Raw genomic sequence first — 17,707 nt, forward strand, 5'->3', positions numbered from 1 at the left:
CACTACAATTATTTTCTGTTTGTTTCCAAATCCCTGTCAACAGCGAGGGAAGTTCAGTGGTTGTGGGGAGAGAGGGGCTGATATTTTTGGCAGCTAATGAATTCAGTAAGCAGATTGAATTTCCAGTGTGCACTTAAAAATCCCAGCAGCAGGATACAGAACTCCTGCTCTTTTTGCATAATTGGAAACAAATCCATCTGTGTTACTTCTTTTAAGATGTAGTCAATTCCTCAGTCATTTTAATTTCCATGTTTTTAAGTTCATTGCTAATCATTAACTTTGCCTTATGAAGTCATGCTTGATGTTCACAAAGGCCATTTTGTGCATCTGGACTGGGCTCTGAGCTAGTCTCCGGTGGCGCTACTTGCAGGCTGGGCTCCGGTGGTTCAAGACTCGGTTTCTGTGGGCTGCAGTCAGGCTTGGTCTCATTCTGGAAAGTACTTAAGTAAACCTTGTTATTGCCCCTTGTAGAAGAATTGTGCCTAGACGAAGTGAAGAGCAGTGGACGTAGAGACCGGCTGCTCCTTGCTTTGGAGCTCAGGTTGGCTCTGAGAAACTTCTCCTTGTTGGCGTGCTCTATTGTCAGGCGGCAGCGGAGGACCTGCAGAAACACACTGCGGAACTGCTGAGAAGAGACGTTGTACAGGAGGGGGTTCACCACCGAGCTGAGGTAGAAGAAGAGGTCAGCGATGGGAAGAAGAGTGATATACACTCTGAAGTAGAGGATAGTCCAGTCCTGCTTTGGTTTAGCAGCAGCCATGATCCTTCTAACCTGGTTTGGCATCCAGCATATTGCCAGAGTCGCAACAATCAGTCCTGCCGACAGAAAGAGGAAGAAAGAAGTGCGCATACATGGGGGAAAAGAACCATAAAATACTTGGCATCAGTTCTGCACTTACTTGTTAGGAAATAGTACCAATTTTTCAATGTTTTGCTTGACAGCTTTTTCTGCCAGTAGCACTTTTTTGATTTTTTGTTTTTAATAACTGTTACAAGGTCATTGTGGCCCATGCTCTGACAAAAGACTGCATAGTGCTTGGATAGTGTTTCTTTGTACCTGTTGTCATTTATTAGTTTTCAAAGTGTTCTTTCATTGATATCTGTATCTTTGGAAAGAATGCATTTTTATTTTGGTGTGTGTGCTTACATTTCTTATGTCTTTCCCTTTACTTTGAAAAACAAACAAAATAAATAGAACCTATAGCCATATTAGATCAGGCAATACCCAGAAGAGATCAGATTCTTGTTTGTACTTTACAAAAAAAAAAATGTATGCATAATAATATATTTCGTGTTATTTTTGGTAAATTTCCTCTTACAGAAGATATTTTTAAGTAAAAATATGTATGGATCTTTTTATGGTAATTAAGATATGTTGGGCTTTCTTAAAAATCAAATTCCAGTGGAATTAAATTATGAATGTAAATGAGAAGAACCCAAGCCTAGTCATGAAAGTGTAAGCAGTTTCAGATTGTAAGTTATGCTTAAAAATGTGGTATCTGACTGTTTTGTATTTATATGTAAATATAAATACATGTTGCTGCATCACTAATGGCATTAAAAAGGGGGTGACTTAAGTGTTGGATGTCTGAAAGTTCTGCCTCTGTGGACCGGTGTTCCCTAGGGTTGCAGCAGTGATGCTGTCTTCAGAACAGCAGCCCTGAAGAAACATGTGGGTGAACTTGAGCGGGCTGTGTTCCCGGGCAGGAGACAGGGCAGGGGAAAGGCACTCAAATCCCCACTGGCGTCCACTGCTTATGGTGCACGTCAGCACTGGAAATCCTGACATCTTGAATGAAATACCAGGTACACAAAATAATTCCTCTCGGTGCTCCCCCCACCAAGCATTACTTCTGAAACACAATACAGCCACCAGTTTACTGTTTCCACTTTGTTTTTCTCTTTGCAGGAAACGTGCCTTACATGAATGCTTAGAGGGAGCTGAAGTTGCAGGTTGGCTTCCCTGCTGCAGAGGCACAGAATAGCAGAGAGTATCCTGATGGTGCACAGTTTTCACTTCCAGTAGACTTTTGTTGTCTTGTTAATCTCTTCCAATGCCTGGCCTCCTTTCTCAACAGAAGCGTTTTAATTCTTACCTGTCTAGGCTCAGTCAGATTGCCCCCACTGAACACATCACTGTAGGAATGCAATTCAGAAATAGCGCACACTGATTTTTCAAGCCAGGAAAATGATACTTTGCTAGTGGGAAGACATGAATGTCATGGGGAAGGGGGGCAGAAAACAGAAGAAAGATTTTTCATAACTTTGAAACTGCCAGGGCTTAAACAGGGTATGTCCAAGTTCTCTCCACCACGATCCCCAACCAAAGAAAAGGTATGAAATGTCTTTTTTTTTAAATATATTGATTTTGTTAATGAAAGCTATAATTATTTAACAAATTTATGATCTCACTGAATGAGATACCAAATAAAAGTTGTCTTTTTGATCATTTGCTTCTGTAATGACTTCATGTCACAATAATTTTGGTAGGATGGGGAAGTAGCGTATCTTAAACTTGCAGCAGTAGATGAAGAGCCCCGGAAGGCTGTTCTTAGTAGGCAAGCGATAAACGTGTTTACCTTTGCTATTTTCTGTTCTTCAACAACCACAACCCTCCTTGGCCACAGTCTCTTTATTCTCATTCCCATTCCTACACCATCCCATGCCCCTATGCTTGGCTGCCCTACTCTTCCCCCTGCTTTCTTGCCTCATTTTTCAGTACCTGTTGTGTCTCTGTCATAAGCTGATCTGAATTTTGTAGTAGTCCTGCAAATTTTCTAGCCTTCAGTGCTTATTTCTCTGCTGCCAGGATAACAAATACAGGCATAGCGGTCATCGCACAGACCAACAGAACATAAGGAGCCCTAAGCAGTGACTTGTGACAGGCCTTATAAAAAGGTGGTGAAAGGATGCTACTGCTCCATTGTGGCTTTTTCGCCTGTGCAGCTTAAACGCAAAGCTCACAAACCCAGGTCTGCAGAATTCTTGTCAAATTTTACCAGATGATCTCTTTCAAGGGAAAAGAAAATAAGCTCTCTAGTGTAATTTTTTTTGTTCTTAGTTAGAAACAGGATACTTCATCATGCTGATTAATAGTTTCCTAAATTAGGAATGCTGCTGTGAAAAACTATGAGCAAACAATGTGTTCATTCAGTTTTAAAGCACAAATGCAGTGCTCTGAGATTTCTTATTTTTTGCTTGTATCTGAATTCTTTGCCATTGACCTTTCTTTTTAGTTCAAACTGCCAAATGCTTAAGATTCCCCCTTATATTCTTCAGTCACTTTTATTCTGGGGAACTGAGTATTTTGTTGTGTGTATAGCAAATGAAAAATAAGTCGCTTGTGCCCTTGCACAGTGTGGTGAGGTTAGTCTTTGGGGGGTGGGAGGAGACGTCTGTAAAACTTAGTTGTTTTCCAGGGATGAGTAGTTGTTCATTTTTACACTTGGAAAAAAAATGCTTGTTGATTCAAAGGAGATACACCACGGAAATAAACATGCTGACAAATTTACAATATTTTTTCCAACTGTTCACACTTGACGTGGAGGTATGAAGTAAACCAAAGTGCATCAGAAGAAAAGCTTTATGTTCAGACCTCAGCATATTAAATATTTTGACTGAATCACTGCTGCCATCAATTTGAACTTGTACACAGGCTGTAGAAGTTTGTGTTGTACTGTTATGTGCAGAAGGTGCTTGCAGAACATTGTATCAGCTTGAATGTAAACCAAACTGCATCTTACAACACTAGTGATGCATTTTTCTCTAGAGCTTGCTGCCTGCTAGGAATTAAACTCCTTCATGTTTCACCTCATATTCAACTTTCCCTTCCACTCCTTCTTATTAAACTAAAAAAAAATTAGTAGCTCCACTTTCTTTTTTTCCATTTTCCTGCTGTCTGCACTGAAGTGACACACTAGATGAGAGCAGAGATTTATCTTCCATAGAATAATGATGTTTATAAACAAAGTACTGCTGTGGTCCAGTGATCTCCATCACTGGTGCTTGAAATTTCCAGCACACGTTTGAATCACTGGGTTTAATCATCAAAAGTGCATCAGCCCATGCCAGCAGAAGCCAGGAGACCTTATGTTATCTCGTTGACTATGTGTCAGTGAATGCATCTCAACCTTTAAGTGTTTGAGCTTATAATTCATTTAACATTGATGTCGATATTTCAAGGTAACAAAAAAAAGGGGCATCCTTGACTAAAACCATTTTAAAAAGCTAAGTCATAAACCAGCCACAAAATAGTTTACCCAAAATAGGCATTATCACGTTCAGCTATTTTAATCTGAAAAAAAGCCCACCCCAAACCTCTTTAAAACGTACAAATTTAACAATGATTTAAATTTGTGAATTGTTATTGTAACTTCCCAAAAGTGGATTTTACAGTATTCATTCTTAATATGTGACAAAGGATCATTTATGTAGTAAAATAAACCTAGCGTTTAAGTGCCAGTAATATAAATATGCATTGCTGGCACAGAATAGGCGTTTGGCAGTCGTTTGTCCCTTAGCAATACTTTTTTATTACTCAGAACATTCCTCTGGGCCATAGGGGACTGAATTAAATTCATTATGAACTTTATTGGGAAGGATTTTAAATACATGCAAATGTCTGGTAGAGTAGAGAGGGCTTCCTTCTCCACCCTTCCAGATTTTGCTTGTTCTTCTCTTGAATAGATTTTTTGTCTTTGTTTCTGCACCTGAGCACTTAAAGCTGTCCCTTTTGTAGTCCAACATTTCCCCTCTATCCTGGCCACTGCCAGCCATCCCACAAAACTTGGAATTGTCTACAAAATTGTAATTGTCACTAGGAAATGCCAGCAACATGCTTTATTTGGCTGCCATAGCCCATTAACGGAGGCTGTTGTGGTGACCTCATGTACACGCTCCTTTGCCCATGCTGCTTAACCCTGACCACCCTGGTCCATCAAGGTCTGCCGGATGCTGCTGCTACTCTCATCATAGTTAGCCTAAGCAGCCTTAAACCTCAAACTTTGCTTTTCTGTGATTTAATTAATGGCACAAAGGCGAGTTCTCAACATCTGCTTGTAAACTGACATTTAAATGGCAATTGTCAGTGGAATATAAGCATATGGTTACTGAGTTATGAGTCAAGTGCAGGCAGCGATGCAGTTAGTTCAGAGGGAGACTTTTTTTTAGTGCTCATTTCACATTTGCATACTTGGCCCGACTATACTCAAAGGTATAACATGACATTAATGCCCTGTGCCTTACTCACAAAGTCTTCCAACCATGCATCAGAGGTATCAGCTCCCAAAAGAGGAAAATACTGAGACCATCCCTCATTGTTAAGTTTACCATCAAAAAGCAATACTAAACATGAGGGAAGCGCTTGGTCCCTATTTGATTCTGTTACAGATGGCTTTGAAAACATAAGCAAATACACCTTCTCGCTAATCAGGTTCTTGATGGTCATAATACCAGCCACCACTCACTTGGGAGAAGGAGAAAAGCAAAGACTCTCCTCCTAATTAAGAATGTGACTTTCAGGAGGTGGGGTTTCGGCATGTATTTATGTTCTGTTTATTATTTTAACCAGGACTCAAAAATCTTGCTTTTCATTAGAAATAGGGACATAAGTCATTAGTTTATTGTCTTCCTACCTTTTAAGAACAAAGAAGTCAAGCCACAAAACACAGTCTTCAATCACTGAGATGACCTTCCTAACTGCAGGTCAATACAGTGCTGTTTTCCAGCAAGTGCAGCTGCTCCGTGCCTCCACTGTTGCAGTTGCCTGCATGTGAGAAGTCGGCTACCATGTGCTTATTGTCTACTGACAATTGTCATTGAAATGTCAGTTTGCGAACAGCTGTTATTTTTTCACTGCTGCGAGTCTGACTTCTAAGTGCAGCAAAGAAACCGGCCAGAATGATATCGAATGGCTGTTGGCACTGCTCGGCAATGCTGTCGGCAGCAGGAGCGGTGCAGGCTGCACTTCCTCAGCAGTGTTAAACTGAGGAAGACTGGAGCACTGCAAGGAGGGACACTGTCTCCTCTGCTCTCCAGCCTCAACGATTACCTACCAGCACTTCTTCTGGCAGGTAAGAGTTTGGAGACGTTTCTCTGGTCTACCAGCAGCTGGGTAGAATTTCAGATCCAAACTTTGAGTTTTTAACAGCTTCTGGTGAAAATCTGATGTTCAGCCACTATCTAAATCAACATGTGACTCAAACCCCTCTACCTCTGACCAACAGCACCTAGCTGTTGATGAGCAGAAGGGTGTGCAGGGGTGGGAGAGAGGAACACACCTTTTACTACTGCTCCCAGTCTGGTTTTTGCCTATCCTTCCATCTCCCTTGTGTTTAAGGTCAGCAGGTTTAAAAGCAAGATCCGGAGAGGAACCGCGGCATGTCTTCAGTGCTTCTGTGAAACTTCTTACAATGTTTCTGCCTAACTGCCAGAGCTGGTATCTCCATGTAAATGGGACCCAATCACATGCTAAAAGGCCTTTGTAGGTCCCAAACAAATCTTGTGATAATCAGTATTGTCATGCCTGCATCCTTTTTGTGCAGCCTGCCCTCATCATCTAGCCAGGAAACCTCTGTCTTCTTGTTCTCAAAGATCTAGAATTAGGATTAAAAAGGCAATGGAACAAATCAGAAGAATAATCCTTCAGACACAGTGAAGTGGCCACACTCTTCTTGCCCATGCATGCTTCTTGGAACAAATGCAAGAGCCCCAAATAACCCACTGTGTTCTCTACAGTATTAGAGCGCCCATAAATAAAGTTCCAGCTGGCATGCAGATGCAGAGCGCCACACATAACACAGATAAGCTTACCAGAAGTTTCCTAACATCTGCCGGTGTCCCCCCGTCCAATGTTAACAACAGCATCATTTTGTAGGCAGCTATTCACAGCTGGATCTCAGCATCAAAGTCTTGTCAATTTGTGTCCTGCACCCAGCGCTACGCCTCAGTTTCTGTGAGCCATTAAGCAGCTCTTTCTTAGTCACAGAGTTATTAGAGGAAGCACCACCAAGCAACTGGTCTATAAAACAGAAGCGGTGGGTTTGCTGCCCCTTCCACTAGTGACAGTTAACTTCACATTTCCCAAAAATCAATCGCTCAGTCCTGTATTCAGTGCACTGAGTGTCACGACTGTCAATAAGAGTTTTGCTTGAATGAGGGCTGCAGTGTGCTCCATGTGCAGGATGAAGTATCTGATGAAGTTTAAAACAGGAAAAGAATACCAGTATACACCTCCCTTTTCCCTCTCGCCCACATGCAAGTTTCTTCTGCTGAAGGACAAACAGAAGAAGAAGAAGAAGAAGAAGAAGAAGAAGAAGAAGAAGAAGAAGAAGAAGAAGAAGATATTGATGTATGCTGAGGTGAATATAAAAATGTATTAACCTGAGAGATAAATATTGATACTGCTTTGTCTGTGTCAATATTTAGTTCAAGGGACAATAAATTTTGATAGTCACTGAAACAAGTCAATACATGCATTGCTACATACATTTTGTATAAGCTCAAATTATTCAGCAACTCCATTCCTTTTATCCTCAACTTTCAGAATCACAGATTTGCCTTTCAAAAATGCTTTTCTGGAAGGGAAGGAGACAATAAGAAGTAAACTATCTCTACTCAGGCAGTAACTACAGGGAGAAGAGAAGATATAGGCAGTGTACATCTCCCAGTGATTTCCCCATCAGAGTTTTTCTAACCACCAGAGAGATCTGCAGGCTCACTTTGGGATCTGACCCTGGATCTGGGCTGGCTGCTAAGTGTGCAGCCTCTGCAGAGAACAGGAATTTCCTCATTGCTGCACATCACCAACTCCCTGCCTTTGCTGTGGAGCCACCTCGCATAGAGACCACATACACAGGGGTTCCACTGGCAAAGCAAAACTGAGATTAAAATCCAGGCCCTGCTCCTGCCTGTGCTGGCACTGCAGGGATAACAAGGACAAAGGAGGTAGCGAGACAACATATTTGTCACCAGCACACACAGGCAAATCTCCAAGCACTCACAGAGAGGCTCTGGCAAACACACCACAGCCTTTCTCAGAATGGGTTTAAACTGAACAGAAGCCAGTAATGAACTAGTTATCTTTATAAATACTGCTGGAAGGATTAAGCATATGGCCTGGGACAAACAGTTGAAAACCAGCTCCATATGATCCTGTCAACAGCTTCCAGCAAAAAACCAATGGACCAGCAATTCCCATAGCCTTCAGAGGGATTTGGGTCTGTCTAGTGTTGATGATGCTTCTCCTGGCCTCAAAGGCGCTGTACAACGAGGCTGCATCTCATAAACGAGCACAGTTTGGTGTTAGGACAGTGCTGACCCACAGAGCGGTGCAATAAATGAAAGGCACTGAGAAGAACCAAGCTGCCTCTTGGTGCAATAAATGAACCAAACCTGCAAGGTTTTAATAAATATGTTGCTGTTCAGTTGCACATAAAATCGCCTTTCTTCCAACTGAAGACGTCATTAATGGTCTCGCTAAATCACAAATGCTAAAGCAATGCGTGCATTCTTCCCATAAACAGCCGTTCTTACCTCAAAAGAGCAATGTGTTCAAGTGCGGGGCAGTGACAACAGGGGGGATTTATTTTTTTTCCTTATTAAAAGCTTCCATAGATAACTGGAGTTGTCAGGTGTATTGAGACGAATTTCACACAAGTATTTGCCACCCTTGGCATCAGAAAACCACCTGCAGCTGCTTTTGATACTTCATTTCACAGGTGACTACATGCCAATGTAAATCATCACTAAGACCCAGGAGATGTTAGTAGAACCTAAGGTGTACATCTTCTCACTTGGATTGGACTACACTCTCCCCCCGCCCCCTGCAAATACCCTTGAGGGTGCTATGAGATCATTGAGACCAAATTGGCTTGTCAGAGGTTTTGGCCCAGTGCTGTGTCATTGGGTCAAAGCAATGACACAACAAAACAACAGTGTGCCCACAACACCTGTCTCCGGTTGAAATCCCTGCATCACCCAACAGTTTGCTCAGTTTAGGTCCTCCCTGCACTGCTGCACACATTCTTTCTCCCCCACTGGCAAAAAAGAGCTGCTCTAGGCTGGATGCACCACAGCAGTATCACATCAGCTACTCAGTGGCAAAGGGTCAGGCGAATTTTGTGTTTCCAGCAACTTTATCGCTAAGAGAAACTAAAGCTGAAGGAACCTGCCCAGAAGAATACCTGCGCTTTCTTGCAGAGTGATGATGCTTCAGTCTCCATTGTACTTCAGTCCTCTACAACTGATAAACAGTGTATTGGGTTGAGAAACACGAACATTTCCGTTAAACAAGGAGAAGATTATGAGCTACTTACAGGGAGCTGAACCAAAGTTTCAAGTCTGTGTATCATTGATCATCCAGCTGGGACTTACAGGGCACTACAGTAAAATCTTTTCTCACTCTGCAGCATTAAAACATAACAGCTTCCAGAGAGCCCATGACACACTTCTCCACAAGCAATGGCAAACAGAGCTCTTCAAAGGAATAAGCTATTTTTGCTTTGCACTGTCACTTAACAACCCTCAGCCATCAGGTAGAGTGATACTGGATGCATCAGAAGTTGTCAGGGGAATGTAGATATGCTGAATATAATTAGCGAGGACACAAGTGTTAACAGTTTTACTTCTTAGCCATTTAAAATATCTGACAATATTATCTTCATTTTTTAGCAGGGTCAAGTTTTGCTTCTCAAACATTTTTAAATACTGCCATTTCACAGTACAAACACTAGAAAAAGCTGAAAATACTCAAGGAAGTTTCATGACAGAAGTATCGTTACTGAACATGAGCAGCCTTTTTTGCAAAACAGTGATTAAAGTCACGATATGCTTTTAAAAGCCATACATGCTCATATATTACCAGAGGAAATCATGGTTTTTTTAATACTTTGTATTGGTTTTACGTGGCAACACTTTGGTAGCGGGGGGGGGGCTACAGGGGTGGCTTCTGTGAGAAGCTGCTAGAAGCTTCCCCTATGTCCAACAGAGCCAATGCCAGCCGGCTCCAAGACAGACCCACCGCTGGCCAAGGCCGAGCCCATCAGGGATGGTGGTAGCACCTCTGGGAAAACAGATTTAAGAAGGGGGGGGGGGGGGTGGAAAACTGCGCAACAGCAGCCGGAGAAGTCAGGAGTGAGAATATGTGAGAGCAAGAACCCTGCAGACACCCAGGTCAGTGAAGAAGGAGGGGGAGGAGAGGCTCCAGATGGCGGAGCAGATATTCCCTTGCAGCCCGTGGTGAAGACCATGGTGAGGCAGGCTGTGCCCTGCAGCCCATGGAGGTCCACGGTGGAGCAGATATCCACCTGCAGCCCGTGGAGGACCCCACACCGGAGCAGGTGGATGCCTGAAGGAGGCTGTGACCCCATGGGAAGCCCACGCTGGAGCAGGCTCCTGGCAGGACCTGTGGCCCCGTGGAGAGAGGAGCCCACGCTGGAGCAGGTTTGCTGGCAGGACTTGTGACCCTGTGGGGGACCCACGCTGGAGCAGTCTGTTCCTGAAGGACTGCACCCCGTGGAAAGGACCCATGGTGGAGAAGTTCGTGAAGAATTGTAGCCCATGGGAAGGACTCATGTTGGAGAAGTTCATGAAGTACTCTCTCCTGTGGGAGGGACCCCACGCGGGAGCAGGGGAAGAGTGTGAGGAGTCCTCCCCCTGAGGAGGAAGGAGCAGCAGAGACATGTGATGAACTGACCACAACCCCCATTCCCCATCCCCCTGCGCTGCTGATGGGGAGGAGGGAGAGAATTCGGGAGTGAAGTTAAGCCCAGGAAGAACGGAGGGGTGGGGGAAAGGTGTTTTAATATTTGGTTTTATTTCTCCTTACCCTGCTCTGATTTGATTGGTAATAAACTAAGCTAATTTCCCCAAGTTGAGTCTGTTTGGTCCGTGACAGTGAGTGATCTCTCCCTGTCCTTCTACTGACCCACGAGCCTTTCATCATATTTTCTCTCCCCTGTCCAGCTGAGGAGAGGGAGTGATAAAGCAGCTTTGGTGGGCACCTGGCATCCAGCCAGGGTCAACCCACCATGTACTTAAAAATTATTATGGAGACAGTAACACATTTGTAGCCACTGTTATGCAGCAACAACAGCACCTTTGAAAATCTTCCCCACACAGGTTCTTACCTCTAATGGTCATCTATTTCGTCTGTTCATTATGTTAAAAATTGTACTTCAAATACGAGTTTATATCTTGCTCTTTGGCTTTAATCTTCTGATCTAAAACCTCATCTTAGCACTCCTCATCAGCTATAATTCAGTCTTAAATGTGCACAATTTTACACAGAAATGACGGTTTAGTCTATGATACTGTAACTGGATAATTAATTTTCGAAGTGGAGTGCCAAAGCAGCATCCCTGCAGCGTGGTGAGGCCCCTGTGTGCGGGTTAGCCTTTCAGATCACTACACCAACACGCCGCAGCGCCCTTCTGGGGACCCCGACTCTGTGGACGAAGCAAGTTGGTCACTGCACAGCCAAGGCTGCCACAGAATGTAAAAGCTAGCAGGAGAATTTCATATACTCCCTTGTCCTCTTTGGTGCTTTCCCTCACATAGGTGGGTAAACAGTCATGAAATCGTTATGCCTTGCAGTAAATACCAACTTGGCATTTGAAGCAACGGTCGACTGTTTCATTTGGGTGCCCATCTCATGCAGTTTGTCAATAAAAACTACAAAATCCCGCATCTCCTTTTGAGTCATTCATTCCTGTTCACTACAACAATTCTCCAGCAAAAACATAAAAGAGATTTTAAATCAGGGCTACTTCAGCGAAAACAAGATCAAGAATATTGTGGAAATATACATAGACTCAGCACCAGAAGACATACCATGGTAAAATAAACATATTTTAAACTGCTCATTTTTAGAAATTTTAACATTCCAGTTGTCAGAAAAGGCATGCTTATTGAAAACTGTTATTTCTGCATTAAGAACGTATTTTTAAAAAACACTAATATGGACACAAATGTGTAGAAGGGAAGAGGTTTAGTTTTCATTGATGCTTCTTGCAAAACAAATTCTTGCCATGGTTGCTTTGATTTTCTTTTAGAAAGAGTGAAGGCTTGTTTTCTTTTTGCATTGGCGAAACAATGGGAAAAATATATCTTCCATATAAATCTCATTTAAATTCTGCGTTCTAACTAGCAAAGACAATTTGGAATTGAGAGGTGTTTTTTTTTTTACATTACAAAATCAGCCATTGCAACATTAAACAGCTCATCTATTGCAATTCAGCAGGAGAAATCACTGAACAATCAACTGCAGAATAGAAATACAGAAAGACAATATATTAGCTCGGAAGATACACAAGATACTCGTGAGCTCCGCCAGAAAGACGAGCTTGAGCTTTATGTTTTACGGAACCGATCGTCATGGGGGAATCAGCAAAGCTCTTCCTAAACGAGAGAGAGATTATCAATCTCCAAGTCAGATTTTTGTACCAAAAACCCTCTAATGAAGAAAACTTGCTGTTTTATAGCAAGTGAGATGAAAATGGCATTATTGATGCACAAATGGTAGCAAGATCATGCTTGCCAGCTGCTTTAAAAAACAAATGCAATTGGAGTTTATGTTCAGCAGCCTAAGTGAGAAGAGAAACCAAAGCAAATTGCCATAAAAATTACATGCAGTTATCCAAATTCTACACCAAAACCCACAACAGGAAACAGGATCAAGGGAGTGGAAGAGCAGAAATGCACCAAGGCAGATGTGGCACCACTGGCATGAAGGCTGACAGCTCAGTGGCTGAGCTTTGGGACTGAAGGCCAATTTATTGTTCTCCTCTGCCCCTGAGGAAGGTGAATGTGTCAGTCCAGTAAGATACAGGTACCTCAGTTTCCCTCGATGGGAGGAAAAAGAGGTAGAGTGCTGCACTGGATCAAACCTCCCGTTTCCTCCTCCACCCTGATCTACAACCTGGCCACAACAGTTACATGCGTCACCCAAATTGTTTCTGGACCTAACCCCACTGCATATGGCTTGCCTTTGCAGCTATTCCATCTTAACATGATATATTTTATGTATTTATTGATGTGGGTGAGGCTGTCTGACTCGATCAGAAGGTGTGTTTCTGCCGAAGGAAAGGCGTGTGGCTGCTGCAGAGCAGGGGCGCAGTGTGGTTGGTGTAAGAGGGCAGTGGGGGGAATGGGGCTGTTGCAGCAAACTGTGGGTACAAACAGGTCCCACTCACCCCAAACTAGCACATGGGAGCCACTAGTCCCCAGGAGCTAATTCTCAGGTAAAATCATCCAGGAAAGCACCTACACAGTACAAATATTTCTTTTTACCCACTACAAATCTGGCATGGGCAGGTGAAAGGCTGCCTGAAGGGCTCTCACATTCTCCGAAACACACCGACAGCCTGCTTTTTCTGACAACAGTGAGCCCTTTCCTGCTCTAAGCAGATTCCTCTTCTTTTCGGAGGGAAAACAATAAACAAATGCAGTCAAAATGAAAGCCAAAGTTTCACATATCTTCAGAATCAATTTGTTTTAAGGTTTGAGGAAGACCATAATCTGCAGGAGAGCGAGGAAAACTTTCTCGCCCGGAAACAGTGGCATAAGAAATGAAAGGAGGTATTTCGGGGCAGCAGACAGCTATCTTTTGGGAAGGGTGGGGAGAGGGGCAATCTCTGATTCAGCCACCTCCAATACAGCCACAGCGGCAATTGCAACGTCGCAAGTGAATGAAGACCAAATTCCAGTCTGACTCCTTGAAGCACGTCCTGGCTATCATGTTAATGGGGGACATGTAAAGTAACTATTACACAACAAGTCAGTTTTATTCTTTAAATTAGGCTTAACCTTCGATAATTTGGATCAAAGCCTTGGGTAGCGGTGAAGCTACTCGAAATTGCACTAAGAAAAATGTCCTGGCCAAACACTGCTTGTTTGCAGCTTTCCTCCGAGAAGGCTATTCAGGGAGCAGTAGTATTTCCATTGCAGCAAAGTCTCTTCTCTGCTAACACCTGAATCTCCTTTTATTTACATTTCAGAGCTGTCCAGAGAATCGTAATGAGTGCAAACATGTCAAAACCTCCTTTCTCAAACCTTTTCAAGGAACATATACACAAGATAAAGAGTATTCCTCCCCCTCGCCACAACCTTGGCAGCAGCCTAATTCAAAGTCTGTGAGACTTGAAGTCTCCCCATATCGGGTGAGAAGGCGAATGTGCTCTGTGAAATGGCATTCAAATAAACACCTGAACATGGATTCGCTGAGCACGCAGCAACCATTTGGTTTGGGAGCCTTGTGTCTGTGCTGTGATATTTGCACTCTGCTTTTCAGATAGCTGCTGGGGAGTTCCAAAATGTCTCAGCTAGCTGGCACAGCAAACATCAGACAGCGTTTCTTCCTCTCCTCCACAAGTGCAGTCTCAGTCTTGTATCTCAGTATTAGTAAAAGATGTCAGCTCATTTTGTTATATATAATTTATTTGAAGTAAACCCCCTTATAATGATTTTTAACTTCAGAAAAAAACAGGGCCTATTCCTTTCTTTATCCAAGACGTACAGGGTGCATTTTTACTGGCCTTTTAACTCTCTTTTATTTCCCTGAGGAGAATCCACAGCTAACTAGAGTATTCCAGGTGGAATTGGAACATACAGCACTCTCTATCTTTTGTAGCACCTTTCCAAGAAACACTAAGAACTATAAGATATTACTGCAGACCTGAGAAAACTAATTAAGGCAGAGCTCCAACTACCCGACAGCTTGCTCTCTTCCTCTCTCCTAGAAAATACAGGAAAAAGACAGTGCTTTTTAGAGGAAATCCTATAAACAAAGAAGAGCAATCAAGATGTGGCAATGCATTTGATTCAATTACTCAATTTTTAATGTAAAATTTGGAATCTGGTGATAAATATAATGTTTTCTGAGCATAGTGAAGATGCAGGGGATTTTAGCAAGGACTAAATCGACCCTACGGTAAATTACAAAACACATTTCTTCTTCCATCCTCATGCAGCTGGCTCCAACTTCGGGCACACAGGACCACAGTGATGCAGAAAAGACTTTTACAATAACCCTTTCACATATAATAAATATACAATTATGAAAGAGAGAAAGAAGATCACTAAACATCAGTATCCACAGCAACTGAGAAGGCAATTATAAGCATTTGGGGACTTTTCTATGCATTTATATAGCACCTTAAGTTCAACTGCTGGTCTTCAGTTTGACCCGTACCATGACAGAAATAGATAATCTTATTGCTACATAATTAAACAGCTGCTCTGCCCCCATTAACATAGCTATATCCACTAGACTTTCATTTCTCATCCTCTTTCCAGAATGGCCTCTTACTTTGAAGTAAGTTTTTCTACTCAGACCTATCGACTAAGTCATCTTGGGAAGAGAGATTTTTACATAGTTTCTTCTTGAGCTTTGTAAGGTTTTCACCTACTAATGAGTGAAACTCTAACTCCCAAGAGCTAATAGAACTAATTTTTCTTAAAAATATTAAAGTTATTAAAACAAAAAGTCTAAATCATCTTCTCATGGGGCAGTAACCTTCTTTAACCAGTACGTTGTGTAGCAAAAGACAAGCAGCTCTCTCCTAAGACATCAGAGCAAAAATGGACTCTTAGCTCCTTGAAGTCAGAGAGCCAAGGGCCTAGACTTGGTGCTACAGTGAACCCCAGGCAGCTGTGCTGCAGGCAGCAAGCTGCCCTTAAAAACCCTGCCTCCCACCTCTCAAGTCAGGGAAAATTATTTTTGGTGGCCGCACTGGAAAGCCTGTTACAGCAAAACACAGCAGGAGATCTGCTTTGGGGCACTGACAGGATCCTCCGTCTCTTTACTAAGGCAGCTGGAACATGCAAAGTTCTCAAATTCACTGCCATGCACTAAGCAAATAATGTCGCCTGATTTGCTACAAGAATCTTCCATCTACAGACTCTCCCTCAATCCAGAGACAGCATCTTCAAAAACCAGACATTTCCTTCTTACTGCTTTCCATTTACCCAAGTTAACTTTATCGGACAAAAAAATCCTGCAGAGGTGGAAACTAATTCAAGGTAGGTAAAAGCAATCATGTACACTGGTAAACAACAAGAAACAACACAGAGGAAAACTATATTTTAAAAGGCTGGTGCATAACACTGGGATTGCACTTGCTCTGCTACCCTACGCCACCTCATTACCTCAGTGATTGCAGAAATCCTGTTACACTCACTCAGAACATCGCAATAGGATCAGATGAAGCTGAATGCAGCTGAAGACCTCTTTAATTAGTAGCTGATCACAAAGACCAAAATTCACTCATTTGTGTCTTCTGATAATAGGAAAATGGTTTCAGTTCTTACTAGTGTAGCCATATTTCTACAATATGCGGTATTATTTTTTAAATTCGGTGTGCAGTCAAACATATTACCATGCCCTACAGGAGGTTTTTGCTAAGTACTTAAAAAAAAGCCCCGACGCAAACAGTGTAGAAAAGCATCACCGCGTACTATGAAGACTCATGCTTAATTTTACATTCTTTATTTGGCCAAAATAGTAGTTGTTCTGCACTCAAACTCATACTTGTAATAAAGACCCCACTCAGCTGCTCATATACTAACGAAACAATTCATGACTGAATAATGTACCAATTCAAAAGCAATCTCTCTAAGCTACAGGAAACCTCTCGAGTTGCTAGTCTGAACAAAATGAAGCCTCAACAAAATGAACCACTTCGAAACTAAATGAAAATTTAGCAAATTGATCTGAACAAGAAAATCTTACGTACAACGCAATGGTTTTAGCCACAACAGAAAAGCATCTTTGAAAAAAAAAATCACACCAATAGCTCAAAATATGGCGTTATTGTTTGTTTGCTCATTTTTCTAAAGCAGGATATTTCATTTTATAACAGGATAGTGGGTTTAAAAGTTTGTTTTTAAATAGCAGCTGGCAAGTGCTGAACGGAAAAAAACAGGAATGGGAATGTTAGATGTTTTCTTAAAAGGGATGTTCTCTCTTCTGGCTTTAATTTTTAACCCGCATTTTGGTGCACCTGGCACCTCACAAACCTCTCAGCTCCAAAGTTACTCTGAGATCAGTAGACCAGTAGTCAGCCTAGTCTAAAAAGAAAGGGAGTGTTTGGTTTGTGCACTGCTATAATCTATTGGAGCAAAATGATTACAGATCAAACTTATGACGTTCCTGGAGCAATTTATACTGCCAAGACGAAGAGCAGAGGGAGGGACAAGATGCAAATGCTGGAGGTGCAGTCATCCAGGAGCGCAGCAGGAGGGTAAAGGGTAATGGAAGAAGGGGAGAGTGGGACAGTAAAAGAAGAGGGTTGAAGGCAGTGATTGTATCAAGAATTACTTATTTTTCCGAAGCGGCGTGCCACAAGAAAATGTTATTCCCACTGATCCAGTAAATAATTCTGTTTTCCATGGAGGTAGTTTCAAGGAAATAAGGGGCTGGTAGAGAAGAAGGTCTAGTCATGCAAAAGCACAATTTGCAGTTGGAAGCTGATTTTCAGCAAGAATCAGACAAGAACACCTTTAGGGAAGACACATAACTCAACCTCATCTAGGACTGCTAGGATGTAAAATGGCAGTTACACAATTAGCAAGCACAAAAGGCTTTTTTAATTAAAAAGTAAATAAATAAGTAAGGCCAGCAGGCTCAAGGCTGGGTTAAGAGGTGATAGTGCTGGTGTATGTGCCAGCAGCAGGCAGGGACTCTTTCCCAGATTGAGACACATACTGGGTT

At 42.4% G+C, this 17,707-nt stretch overlaps 1 protein-coding gene across 1 annotated transcript in view; it reads right to left on the reverse strand.

Annotated features, from left to right (window-relative positions):
• Positions 1–261: 261 nt before the first annotated feature.
• Positions 262–17,707, reverse strand: part of GPR39 (G protein-coupled receptor 39) — an 83,655-nt gene continuing 66,209 nt past the window's right edge. The window contains exon 2 of the mRNA XM_059820689.1: positions 262–816. Coding sequence (XP_059676672.1) covers positions 293–816 — 524 coding nt within the window. The 3' untranslated portion in view covers positions 262–292. The remainder of the gene's footprint in view (positions 817–17,707) is intronic.

Source organism: Gavia stellata, chromosome 8 (genome assembly GCF_030936135.1).
Source record: "Gavia stellata isolate bGavSte3 chromosome 8, bGavSte3.hap2, whole genome shotgun sequence".
Lineage (NCBI taxonomy): Eukaryota > Metazoa > Chordata > Aves > Gaviiformes > Gaviidae > Gavia > Gavia stellata.